This window comes from Mus pahari, chromosome 3 (genome assembly GCF_900095145.1).
Source record: "Mus pahari chromosome 3, PAHARI_EIJ_v1.1, whole genome shotgun sequence".
Lineage (NCBI taxonomy): Eukaryota > Metazoa > Chordata > Mammalia > Rodentia > Muridae > Mus > Mus pahari.
Window position 1 is genome coordinate 1,314,544 of NC_034592.1, and position 25,274 is coordinate 1,339,817.

Below are 25,274 nucleotides of genomic sequence, written 5' to 3' on the forward strand. Positions count from 1 at the left end.
GATACAGATGATACAGATGATACAGATGATACAGATGATACAGATACAGATACAGATACAGATACAGATACAGATACAGATACAGATACAGATACAGATGATACAGATACAGATACAGATACAGATACAGATACAGATACATATCGCTACCTAAGACCCCCACCTTGAGCACCAAACTCTGTAGGGTAGCTATGTAAACACTTCCTAGCTTAACTCTTTATTCAGTTGATTGCTTTGTCATTCAAGTGCTCTTTATAGAAATAATTAACTCTACCTCTGTCACCCATCCTTCTTCCATCATGTACCTGGCCCATAGGTCTTCCTCTTGGTCATCATGACAGATCTGTAGTGTGAATTGTACCTGGTTTCCATTCTCAAGACAACTGCCCAGAATAAGGCTTTATCACTCAAGCATTCCCCTCTGATTCAACAGTCTCTATTGAACCTTTTTTCTTTCTCTACCAACTTATTCCTTACACCACTCATTGTAAAACACAATTCTGAGCGACGTATTCCTCTATCAAATGGAAAGTATACAGTAGAACATTCAACTTAGATGGTTTCTTTTGGTTTGGGTCTCCATGCTTCTTAACAACTGTCTACACTCCAGGCACAAAGCTTGTCTTTCCCGTTCTGAAGTCCATGTGCTATTTCCATCCTTCCTTCTCTGGCAGCCTTCCTCATCCCTACCTTACTCTGTGATCCTTGTCACTTAAATGCCACCTCCAGTGTGAAAGCTTCCAGGACCCAGTGAATCGTTTCTCAGTTTCTTTCTTGTTCTAATTATGGGAGTGTGCTAAGTTTTAGGTATCCTAAGTACCAGCTGGAACTCTATAAGGAAGATTGATAACCTTCTGCATCTAAGGAGTCTGAGGCCCAGTGTCAGAGGTGAAGAGCTCCCTACTTGCTCCTAAGCCCAATGATTCTCCCAGCATTCCATGCTGCCCCTTCTTCTGCTTGTTGAGCATGCCTGCCTGAAATCACACATGCTGTCAGTAACAGAACATGCTGAAATCTACAGTTGAAAAGCTCTTCTTGAACAGCAAGCATGTCTTCACATTTTCTTAAATCAACAATGACTGTGGCAGAAGTCCTCTTATTAACCTATTCCAGTTGATGAGACTAAAGCTGAGTGATGAACTCCTCTTAAACAGCACAGCTAGTAATGACCACTCTGGGCTAGACTCAGGTTCATCCTACTGAAACGCTAGATGTCTGAGCCACTGCACTATGGTAACTCACAGTGTTAATGCCATTTACTCTTTATATCACGCCTTGCCGAGTGTTTCAGGGTCCCTGCTTCTCAGCACCCTTCTGCCCACTTGCCTAGGCTACACCAGGTGTTTCATCCTGTTAATGTGTTCTGATGACCACATTTTGTGTTTTGATGTATCTGCCAAGCTGAATCCCACCCAGCACCTGTCTTCCAGTTTACACACCCAGCTCCATCCTCTGATGACATACTATGAGGTTTCCCTTCCTCTTGCCCATTCTCTACTGCTATGGTTGGTTAAGTCAAGCCCTGATATGCATGGAGACATGAAGTAGTTAACACAACTTTTGTCTGTGTATTTGTCCCAAAAGTCCATGGAAAAAAAGTCGCTTCATGAACACAGAAGGAAAAAAACTCCCAAACTGGGTGTGCCTCTAATCTGGGTTTTGACCTTATCACAGTCTGTATGTTGAACTCTAGGGATCATGAAATAAATGGAGGAAGAACCGTATCTCCAGTCAGCTACACTGTGGATGCTAAGGGGGAGTGGAGAGCTGCCTCTTGCCCCAGGTCTGTAAGCAGACAGTAAGCTTCTAACCCTTTCAAACTTCTATTGACGACCCTTCTTTGAAACAATATTTATTTTGATTTTGCTTGGAAAGAATTTTTACAATCCTATAATGTTGCTTTCTTTAGCTGGAATATATAATTCCATTTACCTTTTGTTTGTTTGCTTTTAATTATTGCTGTAAGAAGTCAGCATTTAGTCTGTAACATTCTAAAGGACAGTCTTTCCCCAACACATCCCACCCCTCACTTTAAGTTTTTTAAGTAAATATGCCTATTTATTCTGCTTATGAACTGAGTAATTTCATTAAAAAATTATTTTTTTTACCACTTTCAGAAGTCTTAATCTATCATTAGCTCACTAAATATTGCTTCTGTTTTATTCTCTGCTCTTTTCCTTCTAGAGTTCCTATGAATCTCTTTCATGTGTGTATGCCTCTCATGTCCACTTGTGCTTTTCTTCACGGTCATTACCTTGACTTATCTTCCTGTTCTTTATTTCTCACTTCATCTTAATCTAATTTTCTCAAACCTTATGGAGTCTTCAATTTAGGCACGATGGTTTTTGTTCTAAAACTCTCAGTTTGCTCCTTTTTTAGGGTCGCACTGTGACTTTTTATAGCTTGCAATCTTTACTGAAATATTTTAGTTTGATTTTTATCTCCAGAAGCTTGGTAACCATGTGTCTGGTGGCCTCAGTACTTGGCAGGCCAGCAGGCTCGGTTTGGTTGGTTGTTCTGCTGCATCTCATTTACACAATAGCATCCTGTCAGGTGAACGAGTGCCTGTGACAAGCTGCAGGCTGTCGCACATGAAAACAGGGGTCTATGATGATTCTATTCCCCTCAGAAGGCTTTAGAGTGTTACTTCCAATTATCTATACCTTAACATATAAGCAACACAAGATCCGCTCTCCTTTATCCCCTCTCTTGAGGTGTGTGGGGATGCGCAGAGGACTGGAAGCCCGGAAGCAGTCCCTGTGGAGGTTATTATACTTTCCTGTTACTTAGGATAGACTTGTTGTGCGGTACCTGCAGCTCCCTGGGCCGTGAGTGCACTGTGCTCACTGCCCCAGAAGCCCCAGAAGGACTGCTGACCTTTTCTGAGTGGTCAGGGCCCTGACAGGCAAAGACTGCTCCGAATTCTGTGCTCACTTTCCTCTCACAGATTAAATAAAACATGGCTGCGTTTACAAAGATGTACTTAAATGTCATCCAACTTTTAAATGTTCCTTTCAGGAGAATTGGTCCAAATTACCATGAAGGGGAATAGATGTCCCACATATGATACCTTGCTAACTCTGACTCTAAAGGCTTGTTTGGGCTGTAAGTATATAACCACAAGTCAAATAAACTTTTTCTAATGATCCAACCTTGGAAAATAATATTGAAAATGCACACTATCAACTTGATGATTTTGAAACATGGAAAACCTTTTGGATTTTCCTGAGTCAAATTTAAAAGAAGGTAGCCAGTTGGAATGTGTGCAAGGAACTGTCAGAAAGCTAAAATAAGATCCATTAAACAAGAAAGCCCAGTTTGTATTAGAATGAAATACCTATAAACAAACAAAACATGGAAAATCTTCTGCCAAAACTCTTTAAATTACATAGATAAAGAATACTTCATTCATTCTTACATTAACTGTAACATATTAACTTCGAGTCAGAAGCTTTACTGCTGGTAGCAGCAAAAAAAATTATCTTACTATAAAACCCACTAATAGCTGCATCTCTTTCTGAACCCCAGCCTCCCAGCCTGTTTGGTCCTATCAGAGTACAAATTTGAACTGAAAAACACTAATCATAAAAAAAAGTAAAACTCTCCTGGGACCCCAGAAGCTTAATGATAACCTACCTAAACTAGTTATGACAAGTCTTCCCACAGCTTTGTGCATAGTCATATGCATAAGACGGCTTGTGTAGAAATCATGGCTTACAAACACACACACACACACACACACACACACACACACACACACACACACACACACATACTGTCCTTTCCTCTTTTGGCCAGATAATAGACTGAGATAGGGCTATTGAAGCTATTTCAACACAGCTGCTAAACAAACCTTTAAATCATCCACCCCCCAATCAGATTTTAAGCAAATAACAATAACATACTATTATTTTAATAATAACATATAATTATTTCCATAAACAGCAGCCGGACAGTGGTGGTGCACGCCTTTAACCCCAGTACTTGTGAGGCAGAAGCAGATGGATTTCTGAGTTTAAGGCCAGCCTGGTCTACAGAATGAGTTCCAGGACAGCCAGGGTTACACAGAGAAACCCTGTCTTGAAAAACCAAACCAAGCCAAACCAAACCAAACCAAAACAAAACACACAAAAAACCACCAAAAACAACAACAACAAAAATAACAACAAAAACAACCAAAAGTAAAACCCCACAACAATGCCTTTAAAGTTGCTAGGAATGGGTCTCTTATGACCTGACATTGAAAACATCTATAACTAATAAGTACACCCTCAAAATTTGTCCACGTTGTAATGGTAACTAACTTGTGTCACTTACCATAAGACAAGAATCTGTAGCTTCAAGGTCAAAGTCAGTGATGTTCAAGAGAACACGGTGATATTTTTCAACTTGAATAATCCAAGAGCACTCCGTGTTAGCTCTGTAGTTGTTGGGGTAATTTGGAGAATGAATTTCTCCTCTGGAAACCTGGAAAATCCCACCACAACCTGCAAGTAGGAGACACAGTTCAGCCACTAGAGAAATCCCTGTGATATAAAAATGTAAGCAATCTGGTACCACCCACAGACAGAGAGTATCCTGCTCAGCTTGGCTATTGTAGTGGTTCAAAGAACTAATCATATGAAATCATTCATCCCAACATAAATAAGAAAACATGGGTAATACTAACATAATACATTAAATACTATAAATATTGGTGCCAAAGTTAATTAAAATAATAATGTAGGCTATAGTTCAACTGGTAGAGTGCTTGTCTAACATGTACTTGAACCTAGTTTCAAACTCTAGCACTGAATACATTATGCACAGCCATGTATCCCATAATCCTACCCAGAGGTGGCGAAGGGGGATCAGAAGTTAAAAGTTATCTGTTAGTACATGGAAAGTCTGCAGTCAGCATGATCTATATATGACCCTGTCTCAAAATAATAAAAACAGCAGTAAACCTAAATACAGGTGGATTCATGTTTTCATGGGCCATAAAGTACCCTTTTGTTGGCCTTTCAAACCTATACTCTAAGAATCATCCTTGCCTTTGAAATCCTTCCTAGTCCAATAGCTTATGATGTTATAAATTACTTAATGTCTGGCTCTGGAACTGTTAATATTCTAGGTAGACTTCATTCTATAAGTTGTATTTAATTCTTATAATGTTATCAAGTATCTGTCAGTGCTCCTTGGATTTATGATAATACAAACAACTGATAGAAAATTTCAGCAATGTTTTTGGGCAGTGGGGTTAACCTGAATGCTATACAAATAAATTAATATGTAATTTACTCTAGAGAGATTTCACATAGCTCCATACTCTTTTGGCATTACGGAAGTGACTTAAGGTGGCCTCATGTCACATCTCTGCACTAGCAAACAGCCATGGGACCTTAGACAAGTCAACAAGTTCTCTAAGATTCCCGTCTGTGCTCATAAGATGAGGATATACAAGAGACTTCCCTCACAGTGTAAGTTGTAAATATTAAATAAAATAATTCTTACTAGTTAGAAAAACACCAGGGATATAGTAACCATTTCATAAACACCACTAACCTCACCAGGCCAAAGTGTCTATTAAAACACTTTGTGATATAATATTTAATGTTTAAAATAAGTAACTTATTTTGACAACCTGAGATCTTGGGCAGAAAATCAGTATTGCAACACTTAATTTTGGATTTGGCAAATTTAATGCTTATTTCTTTTTACATGTCCTAAGAATTCAAAACCTAATCTATGGCACGATGTATGCAATTGGACACTTACTCTTGCTGAAGTTTTTGGTACACTGTTTTGGCTCCTGGTAGATCACACATGTGCACCCACCCAGGAGCTATTTTTGGATCCTCAAATGAAAGACACACACATTATCTTATTTTTAAATGCCTTGGCTACCCCAAAGGCTGGGTACTTCTAATCCTTCCCCTGAAGTGGCCATTTACCCCAGATCTCACGTGGCTGGTTCGCTTTATCTTCTGAAGCTCTGTATCCCATCCTTCTTCCCGGAGTTATGGGGAATCTCTTAGTCTTCTCTGCATCCTACCTATACAGCTGTAAGTGTCCTGCCCCATGCCCAGCCAGTGGCTGTTGGCATCTTTATTGATCGATCAAAAAACCAACTGGGGACAAGGACTTGGATTCGTGATTGAATCAAAGCATTAGTACCACTCTCCAACAATTTACTGATGTCACCTGGAGAACAGAGCCTAGTTATGTGCTCAGCTAACAAGTCTCTCCAATCACTTCAATTCTGCTCGTACAGGGACTGGCTTATTCATATCCTTAGAAAGTTAAACCCTGTCATGAGAAGTCACAAAGTCATTAAGGGAGAACTCTCATGTCTTCTTCTAATAATTTTGTAAAATTCATCTAGGCTTCAGCTCAAAAGATTTCAGCATGCCTCTGTATATTCACTTACCTCCAGGGACTGCTCGCCATGAGGCATTGAAACCTCTTCCATTTAAAGAGTTGTCTGTCTTAAATCGAATTGCTAGTTCATTATCAGTACTGGAAATCTGCATGGGATTCGCTGATGGTGATTGAGAACACAACTGGGCTATTCTTGGAGAGTGAAAATCAAGACCTGTGTAAATCTAACAAGGATGCAAAAAAACAAAACAAAACAAAAAATATTAGTTAAAAGATACATCTAGACATATCAGCCCTGTTTTGAGCTCAGTTTTTGCAACCAAATCTTGGAATCTATTATGATTTGTAATTGTACTCAGCCTCCCTTGGTGGAATGAACTTTAAACCTGAAATGAGTATTTATAGGCACTCCCTCTGCCTTAGGAACACACACTTTCAACCACTTACCAAATACCTATTTGCTTCATCCGATGGAAAACACCCAGATTACTCTAAAATCTTCCCTATCTTTTGCTTTCTTCTTTTTCATAGGTCTGGGGATTCTTGCTTTCTCCGGAGAGCCATTGCATATAATCTAGTATAAAGATTGATTTTTCTAAGTCTTGGGAGTCTCAGGTGAAAGCTGGTTTTGCTTTTGAATGTTGAGTTCACTGAAGGCTGTTGATTATCTAGTTATACTTTTAGGAAATCTCATCTATCCTGAAAATCGGATATTTTACAAGATTATGAGTAAAACATAACAGGTATGTTTCTTCAGAGGAAATCAAAATACAGCCTGCAAAAGTGTATTCTGGGCATCACAGGAGTGACATGCATTCTCCCATGTCTGCACTTAAGGGCATGGCCAGGATCTCCTACCTCCCATGTGGAAACCCTCCAAGTCAACCCTCATGGGTACCTCAAAATTTGCCCAACTGTATAACTGACTGGGACTCCTCAACTCAGTAGAACACTCCACAGAAAGGGTTCCCTTCCCTCAGCCCTATTTCAGCAGAGCTCACGGGCTGAACACTTATCTTAAGTGTGCATGGAACTAGGGGTGAAGGGAAGATAGACTTAAAGAAACACTGACACTCGTACTCCCATAGCCAAGGTCATCAGAGTTGCTTTGTAGAAGGGAGACCAGTTTGGATGAGAGTTTTCATGCATGTTTGTGTCTGAGTCTTTCTCAGCAACCAGGCCAAAGCCAGGCAGGAATGGGCAGCAACCCTTCACCTCACTGGGCCTCCCTCCTCCTGCTCCTCCCTTCCTTCCTCACTTTCAAGCCCTCAGCTGACTGATAGGGAATTCACTGGAGAGTTCCCTGGGGGAGACAGTGAGAACAAGAAACCTACTTTGGAGGAGAAGTACATGACTTGAATCTATAATGATTTCTTTGTCTGATTAATCCACCCTTCCCCCCACCCCCACCCCCCAGCATAGCAAGAATTAAAGTAAGAGGAAACTGCCGGTTCCCAGACGGCTGAGCACAAGGCCAGTAATTGAAAAGGAATGAAGCCAGCAATCGCTTGGGGCTTATTTTCATTAGGAGTTGATGTTTAGTGTTTGGGAGGCCCCGAAAGGGCCATAAAAAACAGAGCTTCAGGAAGAGCCTCCTTTGGCCCCTTCTACATGCGTGCATTTGAATGGAAGCTCATCTTGTCTCGAGCCCTTTCCCCATGTCCATCTTTCCTTCTGGCCCAGGCTACAGTCTCCAGCACATGTAGCCAGCAGCCTATGCTCCTAATCAAGGGAGTGCAACCACCAGCACATATTTCCGGAGAATACAGAGCTGGCACTAGATGCCGACAATGAAGCCTACAAGTCAGCAAACTAATCTTTGTTTTCCTTGTTCATCTATTCCCTAGAGATCATATTCATACCGGCTATGAGTTGGCTAGGACTAGGAGCCTCCAGAAGAATAAACACTGCCACTTTGGACATTCTTTGCTTCCCCTGGTGCTGGGCTGAACTCACAAATGACCATTGCTGAGAGGCCCTGTCTATGCTAACTGCCCACACCAAACAATTGTCTTGTTTGATTGTGCCAGGGAGGGGATTTCCTCTCCTGGATGTTGATCCAGGCTCTACACAGAGCTTTCTTGGAGACTGAAAAACAAAACCATCCTGGGATTTCCATAGCCAAAACAACAAAATGGCAATTTTTGGTGCCCATAAATAAAACTGATGGTCACAAGTGGGAAAGGATGGAAAGAATTTCAGGGTGTGATTCATTCCACTCCAGTGTGACTAAGCCCTGAAGAAATGGCATGCTGATCAGAGATTAAAGTGGGTTTTTAGCAAATGCCCAGGGTGGGGAGTATTTCAAAGCCTGCAGTGTTAATCTGTTCTGAACTCTGCTTTCTGCTCTGTTGGCTCCATTTATTTTGAAGACCAAGGCAGCATACCAGGATTATGGCAGTTGCTTTGTGCAACTGGACGCTTTCTGGACAGTGATTTGTTAGGGGAAGAAATGGCTCCTGATAAAGCTTAGGGGACCCCAGAAAGTTCAATGTCTAGTGATGGTAAGTTTCATTTGGCGGTGCTTGGCGGGATTAAAAAACAAAAACAAAAAAAAACCCAAAAAACAAAAAAAGTGTGGGAGTTGAGAAAGTTAGCCTTGTTTCTGAATCATATACCCATCTGGGAAACAGATTTAGAAATCTACTGTCAATATATTGTCAGTTACTAAGAAAAAAAGCAAAAAAGCAAAGGAATGAAAAACAAAACCACCACAAAAAATTACAACCTTTTCACATTCATTTTAACACGAACTCACTACAGAACTTTCCATCTATGGCAGAGATATGAAAAAGGAGTTACTCTTCGGGGTCTTGACATATTCCTTCAAACTATGTACTTAATAGAATTTAGGAGCCCACAGAACTGTCAGCTTGTCCTAATACATGTATACTTGAGCAGGCTGCCACCTCTTGTCACAGACATCTTTGCGCTGGCATTGGACCTCCTACCCCTAACAGTGCTACTTGCTGGCCAGAGTCTCTGCTGCTCTAGGCTTCAGAGGCTGCTTGTGGAGAACACCACATCTCTGCTTTCTCATGTGATGGGAGTGACAAGGCCCAAAGCACAATGAACCCATTTACATTTTGCCAAGTGGGCACCAATGACATGTACTTGGAATATGAAAATGAAGGGCTTGGAACTTGGGACCTGGAACAGTGCACATTCCTAACAGATTCAGCGGCCAGTCTTTTGCAAGTGCTATAGGTTTGATGAAACCGTGTAGTATCCTTGTTGGTAGTGGAACCAGCTCAGCATCTCACGGGTTAGGGTTGGTGGTCTTTCTTCAAGCTATGAGGGTGAATTTTGGGAGGTGCCTTTTTCTCTCCTCAATACCATTCTTCCTGTAAGCTGGAGGCATCATACAGTAGCAAGGCTGTCACTGAGAAGCCACTGTCACCTTGCAGACAGGACTGGGGTGCTGAATGTAATTCCTAGTGAGTATACCCACCATTAGGAGACAGCTTGCTTGAAAACCCTGTTTCCTCATTCCTCATAATTTTTAAGGGTTAAAGTTTTCTGTAAAGTACTCTCTACTGTTTTCGATCCTCTGACATGCCTTATTTTATCTGGACAGAGCAGAGAAAGGTGACCAGGTTCATTCTATCGGCCTTCCATTTATGGAGGAGAGTGCTTGCTGGAGAAAACTATATGAAGATTAGCATATGGAAGAAGTCAGCTGGCAGAGACGGCCTTGCAATGCTTCCCTTCCTAGCTGCGTAGAAAAGGGCATGCCTCAGTAAAGCCTAGAGTATCCAAGTGTGGGAGAGGTTTGGTTGTGCACATGACCCATGAAGGTGATAAGTCCTCGGACCAGCACTTTCAAGAACAAGCTTTTCCCTCAGCTCACTAGCCCACTCTCATTTCCCTTTCTTAATAGTTCTTTCTATGTCTACTTATATGGCCCACTTCTTTGTCCTGGAACACATGAAACTGGAAACTTGGGTCAATGCCATCCAAGCCTATGGCATAAAAATGCCATCCAGGTGGTCATAAAAAAGGCCATGAATATGAGACTTGATTTTGACAACTGAATATGTGGACAGACAGCATCCTCCTCTTACATGGGACTGTTCACATTCAACTGAGAATGTGGTTGTGTGCAATCATCATGAGCCATATGTGCCTTACTACCATGTGTCAGTCAGAGGTTTGAATGCTTTTGCTCATTCACAAGCATCAGGGACTTACTCTATGTCACATGTTTGGCACTCTGAACACAGGGGAAAATAGAACAAACCAAATAGCAAACCTCATGGACTCTACATGTTATTAGCTGTAGAATTATACGAAATAGTAGTCCCTAACACTAATTTGTGTGTGCTTAGAAACCATTTAATTATGCCGATAGGTCCATGTTTATTATAATAAACTTTAAGGCCCAAAGTTCAAAGTGGTTACCTTAATTTTGTGAGATAAACTCTTGAAGTAGCCTTGGAAAGTTTTTGTAGATAAAGGCCACACTAAGGAACAACAACAACAACAACAACAAAAGCAAACAACAAAACCAAACCAGCGCTCTGCGGCAACTGCAGCGGTAGCATCCGACCATCCCGCAGCCCTGGCAGCAGCTGCTGCTCTGAAGGGGTCAGTGTGCTGGGGCCCCTCTTCCACTGACTCCCAAATGCAGAATGCTTTCTCTAAGGGAGATTCCTCAGGTCAGAAGGAGAAGTGTGGGCTGTTAAAGAACCCACGCACAGATTTTATCAACAGGAACAGAAGATAGGGAACTGATGAATCAGCTTCCTGTCCATCCCTAAAAGAGACAGAACCAAGCCTGCCCACTGGGGACCCTTCCCTCTTTGCTAATATTGACCCCCAATTGCTGCTAGGTGGCCTTACCTCATAGTGAACTGCGACTGGCCACCCCTCCCCCAAGGCATTACTAGGAGAGAAACCAAACTGGTATATTAATCCCTTATTCTACTAACATAATCCATTAACAGAGGATACTTGCTAGAATGCCTAAGCATAGAACAGGACTAGCCACAGAAAAGAAGATGGGGATCTCTCCAGTTCTACCCAAGATTTTGTGATACACTGGAGAACAATCTGACTTCCTACCTCCAGGGAGTCATACTTGCAGCTTGCATGATATTCCACATCAAAGTCATGGATGGTGAGCTGAATGCTATTCCCTGGGGCCACGCGAATGTTCCAGATACACTCCTTGTTATGAGGATAGCTGTTAGGGTACCCAGGGCTGCTAAAGGAGCCCATGGTTCCAGACATCTCTCCACCACAGCCTGTCACGCAAAAATAATCTGTTAGCACAAAGTGGCAACAGAAGCCAGAACGTATTCAAATCTTCCTCTCACCGAAGGTGGCAAAGAACGTGCCATGGCTCCTATAGGAGAGATGTTGTACAGAAGTTTAATGTTGCCATCATAGAGCAGTAAGAAGGGTATGAGATAAAGTAAGAGGTAGAACACATGCTTATGATACATAAGACCTAGGCTTTAAGCCCTAGCAGAGAGGGCATGAGAGGGAAACCATTATTCGATTAATTTATTTTAGGTAAACATTTACTACATTGTTTCTATAATAATGCTGAGTTCTTATTCCTACACATCTAGACCTGAGAGGAACACAGTGAATTCTGGGAGTGGGGGGTCCTAATAGAAACCAATAGGAGAATTTCCAATCTATAAAGAACCCAATGCAAGCCAGGGATGGTGATGCACGACTGCAGTCCTAGCAGGGGAGATGGAGACAGGATCAATGATCAGTAGGATGAGGTCATCCTTGGTTATATAGCAAGGTAGAGCCCAGCCTGTAATACCTGAGATTGCCTTGGGAGGGAGGGGGGAGAGGAAAAGGAGGCAGGGAGAGAGAGAGAGAGAGAGGAAGGAAAAGAGGGAAAGGGGGAAAGGGGGAATGGGGGAATGGGGGAGAGAGGGAAAAGGCCCAAGCCCTTGATTCTGGCTCAAAGTTCTGAGTGCTACCACTTCTTCTTGTGCTTCTCTCCTACTTTGTCCTGAAACTTGTGTTTCCAGACTTTAAATCTGTAGCTCAAGGTGATACTTTCCCATGTCTTATAGTCTTTCTCCTTTTGTGTCAGGGAGGGAGTGGTGTGTGTCCCATTTTGAAAATCACTATGTAAAAATAAACATACTGATATTATTTATAGACTGTGGAGAATGGTATAAACAATAAGCGCCATCAAAGATTAGGAAACACTTTTCCACTGTAAAACCACACTGAAAATATTCCTGAAGCCAAAAAGCAATGCTGCTGGTACAATTCTTCAGTACCTCTGCTGACCTCTAGGGGCACCACTCACAGCCTACGTACTCTAGAAACTGGTACTTCCTGAGCTTGGGCAGCACAGGAACCTGTGTTATGTTCAAACATAGAACTTTTCTCTAAATTACAAGTAAGTGAAGCCATCCTGTTTATATGCTAAGTGCTTGATAACCAAATGAGAAAGCCCTTAGAGAGAAGGAGAGAAGGAGCTTGGATGGCATCTCTGCATCTTTATTTAGGTTCAGTCTAGCAGCCAATTGAATCCAAAATCATAGCTGACTCAGCTAAGGCTCTGTATCACTTTTTCCCCATTGTGTCTCCTAATGGTTTTAGGTTTCCTTGTAAATTCCTTTGCCCACAACAGGGTGCTAACTCTGCAACACTGCACCCTGGGGTGATAATATCAGGTTCCAGACTCCAGTGCTCAGAGTTATTATATAGGTTAATAAAAGAGTCAAAATAAGATTTTGGGGAATGTTTCTTGATGGGATAATTGATCTGCTTATACTATGTACTGTCTCTTAGCAAGAGTTTATCTAGATATAAAAATATACTATACACACACACACACACACACACACACACACATACACACGCATACATGTATAAATAAACCTTGGAGATAGGAGTAGTATTTTATTGGATAAAAATTTAGCTAGCAATAGAAAAAAAGATACAAAATTATTCATTAAGTTGTAAGCTTTTAAAAACAGTTCCATGTATAGGGCAGTTTAGTTTTCAAATGCTTTTAATAAGCACAGTATCTTGTTTGAAATTCCTAACAACATGAGTTAGGCTCGAAGATATGGGGCTCACTTTAGAGATGATCTGTGAGCCCAAGTCTCTTAGTAAATGCCTCTAGAGAAAATCAGCAGTTAGTCAGACACCTCCTAGCCCCTCTTCGTTTCTAGTTCTGTGCTGTCTCCATCAAGCTCTGTGGCTGTGCCTGCCTGATGGTGCTGTGGTGCTGAAATGACATCACTGTGCCTTATCCTCATGGCTGCTCTGTTCACCGTCTAAACAAAGAATTTCCCCAGCAACCTAGGTTAAGGGAGCAGAGCAAAATCTTTTTACTGACTTTGAGGCAAATCTGACACTTTCTAGTGTGTTAGGGTCTAGTGTAGCCAAACTGGACTACAGCAGTGCTTTGAAGCGACTCACATGTTTTCCCAGATTTAAGCAGTTGATCTTTATAAAACCTTTCCCAGGGACTGATAATCTATTTGGTTTTATTTTCCTCCAAATCCTAGTCATCGGCTGAAAGGAAGTGTTTCCCTTATCAGCAGGAAGCACACTGCTCTACAGTGCTCTGAACAAGAAAGAGTTGAAAGCCATTGCTTAGTCTGTTTATTTTGATAGATAATTTAAAATTTTGTTCATGTAAGAACTCAGCTAATACTGTTTTTGTTTTGTCTAAAACAAGCTCTGAATTTTTAAATCACAGCACAGAAATACAATCTTCTGTGAGTTCTGCATTTAAGACAATTATAATCAGGGGCAAGATGTTTCAGTTCATCCTCCTATGCCCCGAGGTCACTCAAAGTGTCAGCTCTTCATTTTTTTCGGTTTTCCTAACACTGTAATCTGAAAGGTGATTGGTAGGAGAAGTGCCTGCATGGAATAAATAAGGCCAACATCCACTAACGCTGGAGGAAAGGAGGAAAGGAATGACAAAGCCCGCTTCCGGGGTACCCTCACATCCTGTTCTCTGCTTCCGGGGTACCCTCACATCCTGTTCTCTGCTTTCGGGGTACCCTCACATCCTGTTCTCTGCTTCCGGGGTACCCTCACATCCTGTTCTCTGCTTCCGGGGTACCCTCACATCCTGTTCTCTGCTTCCGGGGTACCCTCGCACCCTGTTCTCTGCTTCCGGGGTACCCTTACATCCTGTTCTCTGCTTCCAGGGTACCCTCGCACCCTGTTCTCTGCTTCCGGGGTACCCTCACATCCTGTTCTCTGCTTCCGGGGTACCCTCGCACCCTGTTCTCTGCTTCCGGGGTACCCTCACATCCTGTTCTCTGCTTTCGGGGTAGCCTCACATCCTGTTCTCTGCTTCCGGGGTACCCTCACATCTTGTTCTCTGCTTCCGGGGTACCCTCATATCCTGTTCTCTGCTTCCGGGAGTCATTGTTCAAAGCCCAAGAGCTAACATAGAGTAAAACCAGTAACTATAATAAAAATAGATGTTAAATACAACAAAATGGGAAGGCTCATACACTCAAGTGAATGTTGATTTATATTATAATAGTCTTTCTATGAACTAAAAACGCACACCCTTTGTTCTGTAATATCTTGCAATGAGCTCATTGGTTAGGCCAGTTTTCCTCTACCACACAAAAAGGCTTCTTGTGCCTGTGCCTACAGCTGACTATCTCTGGTTTGTGTTGTTGAAATTTGTTTTTATGGAAAACACACAAACACAAAAACCTGAAGGCAGAGGTTACACAGAGGAGCCTGATTTTATTTCTGTAGGAATTTTAAAACTCATAGGGGTGTCAGATAGAACAGATAGAACAGAAACAATATTAGGAGAGCCCTTTTATGAACAGATCTTTAAGTTATCCTTAAAAGTAAGCAAGTTTAGCAACAGCCAGTGAGGAAGGAAAGGAAGAGCTGGAACGGGCTGGGGGATATCTGGGAGTGGAACTCCGCCCTTGGCAGGGTAGGTTTGATGGGAATGAGGGCTAAAAAGCTGGGAACTGAGGGAAGCTCTAAGTTATGGCAGCTAAACTATTTCCTGGTTCTCTTATTTTACCTCATTCTGTGATCATTGAAACTCATGTCCTTGTTTTCACAGAAAAATGCTAGCCCACAAATATTCCCTAGAAAATCAATCTGCAAATTCTGAAGTTCAAGTCAGTCCTGACGGATTTGAGAAACTTTGTCTTTGCTTTGTCTTCAAAGGCAGGAAATGTGACATTCTCCTAAGGAAAAGGAGGAAACAAGAAGACAGAGACAAGAAAACCAGAAAAAGCCAGAGTGAAAAGGAGTTGTCCAAAGTCACAGAACAGAACATTCTGGAATAAGTGGAGTCATTTCCCAATTTCACGTCTGCCAGGAACCTGAAAATGTGACAGGCAGGTCTCTGCAATGCTATCAAGTAAAGGAATGGTTACTGGGTTAACATGAGACTGAAATCTCTCGTGAGAAGAGAGAAAGTGAAGCTGACACCGAGGAAAGGCTCCTGGGTAAAGATGGAGGCAGAAGGTGAGGTTGTAGCTGCAATCAGCCACAAACCCCACCACTTTCCAGTGCACAGCAGAAGTTGGGAGAGGCAGGAAGATTCTTCCCCAGGGCACTGTTTGATGCAATAGTCTTGACTTTAGATCTGTGCCTTCTTGAGCAAAGTAATCCATTCCTCTTGTCTTAAGTCACCTGCTCTGGGCACAGTATTACAGTGGCTCAATGATGCTGGTACAGCTCATTCTGAGGCAGCCAAGCTCCCAGACAGGCATAAGGAGGCAGCAGGAAGAAGGGTGATGTGTAAGTTCTCCCTGCATCTTGTACTAACCTCTTCTTGAACATTGGATGACGGTTAGAGAAGAACGAGGTTAGAAATAGAAAGGATCTATCATTGAGAAAACCAGCAACAGACTCTGGGTCTGGTACCACCTTAAAAGAGGGACCTTTTTTTTTTTTTTTTAGATTTAAGAAATCATGAAGGATTAGACAGTTTCATCTTCCATGGGGACTTCATCTCTACTCCACACTTTCTGATAATAAATTTTAATTGATTTCTATATAGCCATATGGAGTGAAATTACCCGTTTTTAATTGTATAGGCCAAAATGCAAAACAAACAAACCCTTATCATGAAGTGTTACTTGAACAAAAAGATATCAGAAGTGTAAAAATCAATGGTACTTATAGGCATAAAATTACAGGAATGACTATGCAAGCTATCATATGGGTATATAAGATTAAGGCAGCCACAGCCTCTAACTATCTGAGACGACCTGGATCTGAATATTAAAGTTCTTCACCTGAGCACACCAGATAAAAAGAGATAAATCAGGATGGCCACACTTTATATTAAATTTAATTTCCTATACATAAAGGATAGACATCTTTCATTTTAACCCAGAGAAGTATATCCGGTCTCAACACTTTTGTTGAGATGAACTGTACCCAGTTCCTTCGAATCTACTTTTTCTATTTTGAATTTCTAGTTAGATTCAGAATGTTTTCCCAGTAGAAATTTTTAGCTTACAGTTTTCTAGGATAAGTCAATTCATTAATTATAGTCATTCTATCTATCATCTATCGTCTCTCTCTCTCTCTCAAAGCGTTTTTGAAATTATTTAAGATTTCTAAACAAAGTATAGTATAAAATATCTTCAAAGGAAATGAAATTAATAAAATAGGAGAAATATCTTTCAAAGTAAGAAGTATCTAAGACTATTGACGCTTCATAAAATCCTACTAACAGGCAAGGATAATGGGATCATGCCCTCAGGAATTTGCAAGTCCAACACTTGCATTTCTACTTGAAAGTTTTCAAACCTTCAAATCTTCAATGTCATTATCTTAGACAACTTTTTCCAGCGTGAAGCTCAGGGAGCCTCCAAGGCTCTGCCTCACCCCATTTTCTCTGATTCTGCTGTGTACTTTGCCCTCAATTCCCAAGCTTTTCTCCACAGGGAGGTTGCTCCACACCCAAAAATGCACAAAAAAAGGGCAGCACCATGCTGATGGTGTTGATATAACCACAGATGTTATCAAGTAAAGGAGAGTCAAGGAGAAGCCGCTGCCTTACAGTTGGAATGAAGTTCAAGACTCTCCTCTAAGAGGGAGAATTTGGAGACAGACATACAGAACTGGGAAGGCCATGTCAAGATGGCAGCAGAGACTGGTTACAGGGACAGATGATTCCAAGATCATTTTCTGTTAGTAGTATATCCAGGGTTGCAGTCAGCGAGCCAGCCAGCCCGGGTCTCTCAAAACTGAAGCAGAACAACTACATCAGCTAAGTCCTCACATGCTCCACCCCACCTTCAGTGCCTAAGCTGAGCCATCCAATTTCTTCTGAAGACAGATAGCCTGCCCCCTGCATTGTAACCTAACTCCTGCTTGTAAGCTACTTTCTGGAGCTGACCCTGAGTAACAGAGTAGCTAACCCTGTGTTTTCTTTTTCCCAGATAAATTAATTCCATTGACTATGTGTGGTAACTCCAGAAGAACTTTATGTAAATGAATGAGGACAGGACTGTATCAAAGCTCTGTGGTAGGGCACACACTTAGCAAGCATGAGTGTGCTCAATGAACGGAAAGAAAGGCAGACATCATGCAGAAAGGCGGACAAACATGAGCTATTGTGTGCTAGTCCTCTGACAATGTGCTCAGAACTCACTGCAGTACTCCAGTTTATTGCTACATTGACTAAAGAAAGAATGAGTGAATGAATGAATGAATGAATGAATGAATGGAAGGTGTAAATTTTTGTGGAGCTCTTGAAACAAGAACATAACTTATATGGGAAAGATTCTATAGATTTCTTTTAAATGTTTTTTGGAGTTCATTTATAAAATTAGCTACTGCAAGCTTCGGACTTCTTCAGATCATGGCGTGATGCCACCTTTTCACAATGAAACTAGTGAGAGAAACTGCTGATTTCAGACAGCAGGCCACGACTTAAAGCACAGACTTTGGGGTCTGACACCAAAGGTTTCTTGGGCCGATCCCACTGTCTCTGAACTTGTGAGTCTGAGTTAGTCACTTAGTGTCTTGAAGGTGCCTTCTCAGCCATTTTTATCTACAAAGAGACAATGTTGCTTCTTTCACATAAGTATTAAAATGAGATAGGAGATAATATTTTAAAGTACCCAGTACAGTGAAATTATTATTTTTTAAATAACAACACCAAGAGTGATAATAAGCAACATGCCAGTAAGGTCAGTGCACTAAATATTAATCATAATCATATTTTAATTCAATTTTCACAGGCCAATGTAATTTGCTTTGTCAGAATTAATAGCCTGAGACCAATTTCCTGGCACAGAGGTGACTTACCAGCTGAAGGTTTGCTGACAGCTAATGTGATGGAAGCAGAGAGACAACTGCTACAAGTTGAGCTCTGACCTCCGCATGCATATATGGTATGCATGCCTATACACTATACACATAAATAAATGAACGTTATGAGTAAATAAAATGATTAGAAAATTCCTAAAGACAGTGTTAAAATTATTCTTAGGTGATGAAACTTACATTGTTTAGTCTGTATAATGAAAAGGAAACGCATAAAATGATTTTGTGTCACTCATTACATATATGCAGAATATAATTCTACTAACTTCATTAGTATCATTCTGACCTACACCAGAGACTCCACTTGGTGAGAGGAAGACGACATGTTTGCTGAGCTCACAGCAGCAATCAAATAAAACTAATCTGGAGATAGGTAATGGTTAAGAGATATAGAAAAGATTAATGTTCATACTGAATACAATGACTGTCCTGTGGGGGTTTGGTCATTTGTGTTTGTTACAATTTTGAAAGAGAAATAGTCGATCACTTCCCTTTACACATTGTGTGAAAAAAATAAGGAATCTCCTGGAAAGAATGTGCAATTTCTATCAGGGAAGTGGTTGCTAGGAAACCAGAACACAAACAGAAGATTTGAGAAAACTCTCCCTTTGGCCCCAAATCAAGGACTATTTTAAATTGTGCAATATATGATTTTGGAAGGTCATGATTCTATGAGGGTTATTTTTTCCCCCATTTTATAACGGTTTGAAAGAGCAACAGTGGAAATAGCAGTGAAATAGCCCTCAGAGGGTTTCAAACAGTGGCAATGTGGGAAATGGGACATAAGGTCCCAAAGGCTCTGGCCACAGACTCAGAGCCAACGCTAAGTGAAGGTCAACTTTATGGGTATGTGTGTATGTGTATTTACTGCTGTTGTCAAGGAGGCAAAAACAAATGTAAATAAAATAGAGGTCTCGCTTTTCTACATCTTGTGAAAGATCTGCACATGTTCTCTGTCGAATTTGCTCACAGAACTTGCCATGGAAACTCAAGCCTGAGGCAAAATGAGCTACAAAACTGTTTTTGAGAAAATTATTCCAACAGCAGGATTATTAGCAAATAGATTTCTTTGTTTGTTTTTGAGACAAGATCACTCTATATTGCCCAAGCTAATCTCAAACCCATGAGCTAAAGTGAGTCTCTTGCTCAGCCCCCTTAATATCTGGAAATAGAGTCAGGCACTGCTGTCTGCCTGGGTAAACAGATTTTTTAAAATTAGCATCATTCATTCAGAACAATGCTACAACTGAGAATTTGCCAAAAATCAAAAGTCAGATTACAGGATCATAATCAAAACTCTGAACTTGTCACTATACTAAGGCGATATTCATTTCTAATCTTCATCTCTAAAAATGCTTTCAAGTAACACAAAGACAGAAGTCCAAAATATCAAAGTGGGCAAAATAGAAACACGCATTTATGTGTACAGTATGCAAAAATCTGAGGGGAGACTAGTGAGCCGTTAAACAGCTACTTTTGTGCTTGAACACAACTTAAATCTCTGTCCAAACCAAATAGAATTTATGTCACACTATAATCATAAAATAATGGCGGGGCTCCATCTTTTCCAATCACTTGCTTACAAGTTTGGTGCATGAGCGAGGTGTACCTTGATCATAACTGAGGGCCCTGTAGAGGCAGAGGAGCTCCTGTGTGCTCTCCTCTCTGTGACCTTATACTTGTCAGAGCTTAACAGGAAGTGCCACCCTAAGAGTAAGTTGGCTGAGAGGTAGGGCTCTCCCGGAGCAGGTGAGACCCAGGCCAGTTTTATCGATTGGATCTTTCCTAACCACAATTCATGAAATCGCTTTCGTTGTGAACACCATGAAGAAACATGGCTCAAGACAGACACAAAAGAGTGATCATGAAATAGTTATAAATGTCTCAAAATAATGTTCAAATATGAAAACCTAAATAATATGATTTCCACACCGTAACTTTGGAGAAAGTATCAGGAAAAGAAAATGTAGCACTTCTGCATTAGAATTGTTTACAGTGCTGTCTGTATCACCAAGAAGTCACTCTAGCTCTGTCTCTGTTTCTCTGAGTGCATTTCTGTGTATTCTTGCCTATGTGTATGTATACATCTGTGTGGTTTTAGTTTTAGTTTATGTGTATGTGTTTTGCCTGCAGGAATGTCTGTGTGCCATGTGTAGGCCTGACACCTACAGAGGCCAGAGAGCACTGGATCAACTGGAGCTGTAGTTATAGATTGTTGTGTGATGCCAATGGATGCTGGGAACTGAACCCAGCAAGAGCAAGAGTGCTCTTAATTGCTGAGCCATTTTTTTCAGTGGTTCCTTCAGATCATTGTTTCTGTGTGCCTGTGAAAGATAGCCCCAGTACCTATGCTATTGCTACAAAACGTCCATCCTAGAGTCCTACAGCTCAAAATAAAAATCCATCGTTGGGGATTGGGGATGTACTGTAGCAGAGTCATGGAGTGCTTGCTCAGCATGCCCAAACCCTTGAGATCCATCCCTAGCAACAGAGAGAGAGAAAAAAAATCTATCTAAGGTTTTTCCCTGGTGACAGGAAAAACTATTAGCTCTTTTTTTTTTGGGGGGGGGTTCGAGACAGGGTTTCTCTGTGTAGCCCTGGCTGTCCTGGAACTCACTCTGTAGACCAGGCTAGCCTCAAACTCAGAAATCTGCCTGCTTCTGCCTCCCAAGTGCTGGGATTAAAGGCATGTACCACCATGCCCAGCTCTATTAGCCTTTTTTTTTTTGCATTTGTCTTTTATCAGTTGGACAGCCAGCCCTGCCTGAATTTCTATCACATGCTTTGCTTAGTGTTTTTAAACCTTTTGTTTACTATCAGCTGGCTTCCTACAGAGCCTTTCAAGATATCTTCTAATTTTTTATTCATAGCATTTGATACTGATTTATATTTCCTGTGCACTGCATGTACATGCATTATACCACAATGCTTGTTATCTATATAGTTTAAATAAGAAGCTTTATTTTTAAGACAGGGATCATAGATGCTGTGAGCTGTCCTTCTGCATCTACCCTGCTGATTCACTAAGAAACGGACAGTATTGAAAACGTGAGTGCTAACAACTCAAAGTCACAAAAACAAATAAAAGTGCCAAATTAGAAGAACTTCCCCAGAAAGACCATGACTGACCCTAAGATCTGGAATGAGGCTTGAAAAGAAACATGGTTGACACTGTAAAAGCTCCTGGCAGCATTCCAAAAGTGAACATTTGAGAAGCCCTTGGTGCGGGGCTGGATGTCCAGTTAGCGAGAAAGGCATTATCTTTTGAACCCAGTAACTCACAGAAGGTCTTAAAAAATGTTTTAAAATGTTCTTGCAAACAAACTTTTCAAAACCCTAGAGTCTAGAGTCGCAGAAATCTCATTAACAACTAAAAGGAAAAGAGAATGGGGTGGGAGGATGATGTCATCTATCTCCCCAAAGAAAAGGCCACACTTTCCTTTGTGGAAGTCCTCGGTGACATCACCTCCTGATCACATGCCATTTAGCTCTTCCCCTGCTGGGTCCCTAGCTGAAGTGCTGGCTGCCTTTGCAAATGTCACTCTCTGCCCACAAAGCTCCTTGACCTTGTTTGCATGCTATATTCCACTGCCAAGTGAGAGGAGGCCAGAGGGAGGCACAGGGAGGGAGGGGTGCAGCTGGCTGGGAGGCTCCTATTCACACAACTTATATACCACCCTTCAGCAGCCCAGACCAAGGCTCCCAGGATAGAATTCAGCTCCTGAACAATACTGTCAATGCTGAATCCTGTGAACCAATTAGCCGTTCAGGGCAACTGTGGCCATTTTTTTATTTCCAGGGTGGGATTCTCTTTGAAGATCTGCATAAAGGCACTGCAGTGTGGGCTTTATTTTGCATCTACAAAATGGACCCCCAGAGAAAGCTCACTTGTAGATCCATCTTCTCCAAGTAAAGAGGAGATTTGTGCTGTTGACAAAAAGGCACACTGTTGTAAACGGATTTAGTTATCACTGAGCAGAATGAATGAAGTGTGTAGGGGCTCCTGAGCCACAGTGCTCAGGATATGACCTCATTGTCAAGTCCAGGCTCTATGGGCAAGCATTTGCTGAGCTCTTACAGTATCCTGTGGAAAGGACCCAGAGGGGAGAGGGCTTCAGTATCAGCTTTGCATGGGAAGACTGAGAGTCACATGCTGCAGAATGAAGCTTAGTCATGGATGGGCACCACAAACCTGGGTAGCCCCACAGATTAGCAATCTTAGTTCCTATGAGAACTCTCCGTTATGCTTACAGTGATGAAATGGGCTAACAACAAGGCATTGCTTGAAACACAACCCTGTTGTTTAGTGATGCATGACTCTGTTTAGTGTGTATTTTGTATTGCATCCTGTATTTTAAGACCCACAATATATCGTGCTTCTCCATCCTTGGGGATCCTACCCCAGACCTGTTTGCATGAAGTATAAGGGACTTGCAGAGAGGAAGACACTGTGACCACTATGATTTGAGTTTGTGTCTTATGAAGCCACTTGTGGTAGTTGCTGCTGGACTTACTAGTTTCCTCTAGAGATTTAGCTTTTGGTCTTGATTCTCTTGCTCCTCCTGATTCCTTGTATCATGAGGTCTTTCCTTTCCCTTCTCCTATTTGGCCAAAGAGCACCTGCTTAATTTTCAGGTGTTAGTTCAGACGTTGCAATTTCATAGAAGACTTCCCTGCCTGCCCCAGTACTATCCAATCTCTTTCTGTGTGTTCCCTCATCCCTAATAAGATTTGATTGTGCATATTCATTTGCATGCTTATTTAAGTCTTCACTTTATTGCAGTGGATGTGGGAACTAAGCCATTTCAGTATCCCTAGTCATAGCATGCTATCTGGTATGGAAGCATTGAACCTATAGCTTTAGTAAACAGAAGAATGACAGCTTAGTCTTGAGTTTTCCTCTAATAACTAATCAGGGTACTGTTCCCAGTGAAGACTTTCTGATTGATGTTTATTCTGTCAACTCCTCCTCCTCTCAAGCCATCTCAAATTACATAGGTCAGATATAGAACATAAGATGTACTAATACAGCATGATGATAACATGCCATAGAAATCCATTTTGTATTGATTTAAACTGCCCATGATCTTCTTCCAGAAGATTATTGTCAAATAGCATCTACATACACTGGGCAGTACAGAGTTTAAAAAAAATAAGTTTTGTCCTAATTAGTAAAATATTGTTGCATAACTCTGGCTCTGAACTTAGCACATTTTCAGCAAATGGAGGGAAATTTTGCAATAGTAAACAGGAAAAGAGAATAGACAGAGGGTGTCTTTGACTCTCTTGAAAGAAGACATATTCCAAAAATAAGTGAAAGAAAAATCTTGGCTCAACAAAACCTTAGAGTTTTCAACAGAGGGCTTGGCATGTTGGCTAGAAGAACCCAGTGATACAGTAAGTTGAGTGTTGCCAGTGATGTCCATCCCCTCAAGCAAGCTCTAGCCAGAATGGCTAGAACTGCCTGGAGGGGAGGGTGAGGAGCTTCCTGAATAAAGAGATCAGCTAGCAAAAGTACTGCCAAAATCTCTTCATACTTCCAACCTGACTGCAGGGTTGTATCGTTCAGGACGGGATTGAAAGTGGCAATGGTCAAACATGACCAATAGAATTCTAACTCTCAGGGTTCTCTGTGTTTAAACTCCTAGACAATTCCTATGTATACCTAAAACTGAGGACCACATTCTGAGGCCTTTGGCCCAAGACACATCTCATGCTTAGGCCCTTTAGAACTTTGAAGCAGAAAGTTGTCTCCTTCAGGAATCTTACTGCCATCTTGGTGCCATTTAAACTTACTTAGGACCATATGTGATTTGAACTCCTTAGCAGGATTCTCTGGAATCTCGGAATGCTGTCTTTCTACCATTTTACTTCACCAAGTGCAACGCCATTTTGTCTTGCTCCTAAAACTGAGTTACATGTAATAGCAACCTTATCGTCCAGAGATAGTCTTAGAAATTCCAGTGGGTGTGCCTCACTACTCCATATTTACAAGATTTGCCAATGAGGGCTAAGGATATAACTCATCCTTAGAGTCCTTGCCTAGCATGTGTGAAGTCCTGGTTTTGAGTTCTAGGCATTGCAAAACTAAGTACAAGATAAGGAGAACCTTAGTTGTTCTGTGGATATAAACAACTGACAATGTTCTCAAGAGTATTCCCAGGCACTAGTAGTCTGGGCTGTTTTTCAAAATTTTCCTGTTTTCTCTCCGTCTTTTCAGACCATGTCTAAATTACTTAGAATCGAAATACTGATGAACAGCAATACACTGGAAACACAATATACTGGGGAGAGAAATCAACCAAATACCAATTGTAGGTTACCTAGGTGTTTTAGAGCAGGTTTAAAGGAGGTTAGGCTAGTAATGATATTTGTTAAGTTAGACACATGACATGACTCGAGATATTTTCAAGTTATCGTGGGTTTGTTGGTATATAATTCCATCACAAATAGAAAAGTTTTCATCTTGAAAAATAAGGGATCTACAATTGAGAATTCTACTTGGCAGTTCTGAGATTTACATGGGAGTATTGTAATGCCAATAAATCTCAAGTCTCGAAAGTTCATGTGCTTACGTACCTCTGATTCATTCTCTCTCTCTCTCTCTCTCTCTCTCTCTCTCTCTCTCTCTCTCTCTCTCT

At 41.3% G+C, this 25,274-nt stretch overlaps 1 protein-coding gene across 1 annotated transcript in view; it reads right to left on the reverse strand.

Annotated features, from left to right (window-relative positions):
• Nucleotides 1-25,274, reverse strand: part of Cubn (cubilin) — a 221,132-nt gene that overhangs the window by 106,081 nt on the left and 89,777 nt on the right. Inside the window, exons 29-31 of the mRNA XM_021193965.2 lie at nucleotides 11,425-11,606; nucleotides 6,410-6,584; nucleotides 4,318-4,487 (exon numbers count right to left, since the gene is read on the reverse strand). Of these exons, the coding sequence (XP_021049624.1) occupies nucleotides 4,318-4,487; nucleotides 6,410-6,584; nucleotides 11,425-11,606 (527 nt within the window). The remainder of the gene's footprint in view (nucleotides 1-4,317; nucleotides 4,488-6,409; nucleotides 6,585-11,424; nucleotides 11,607-25,274) is intronic.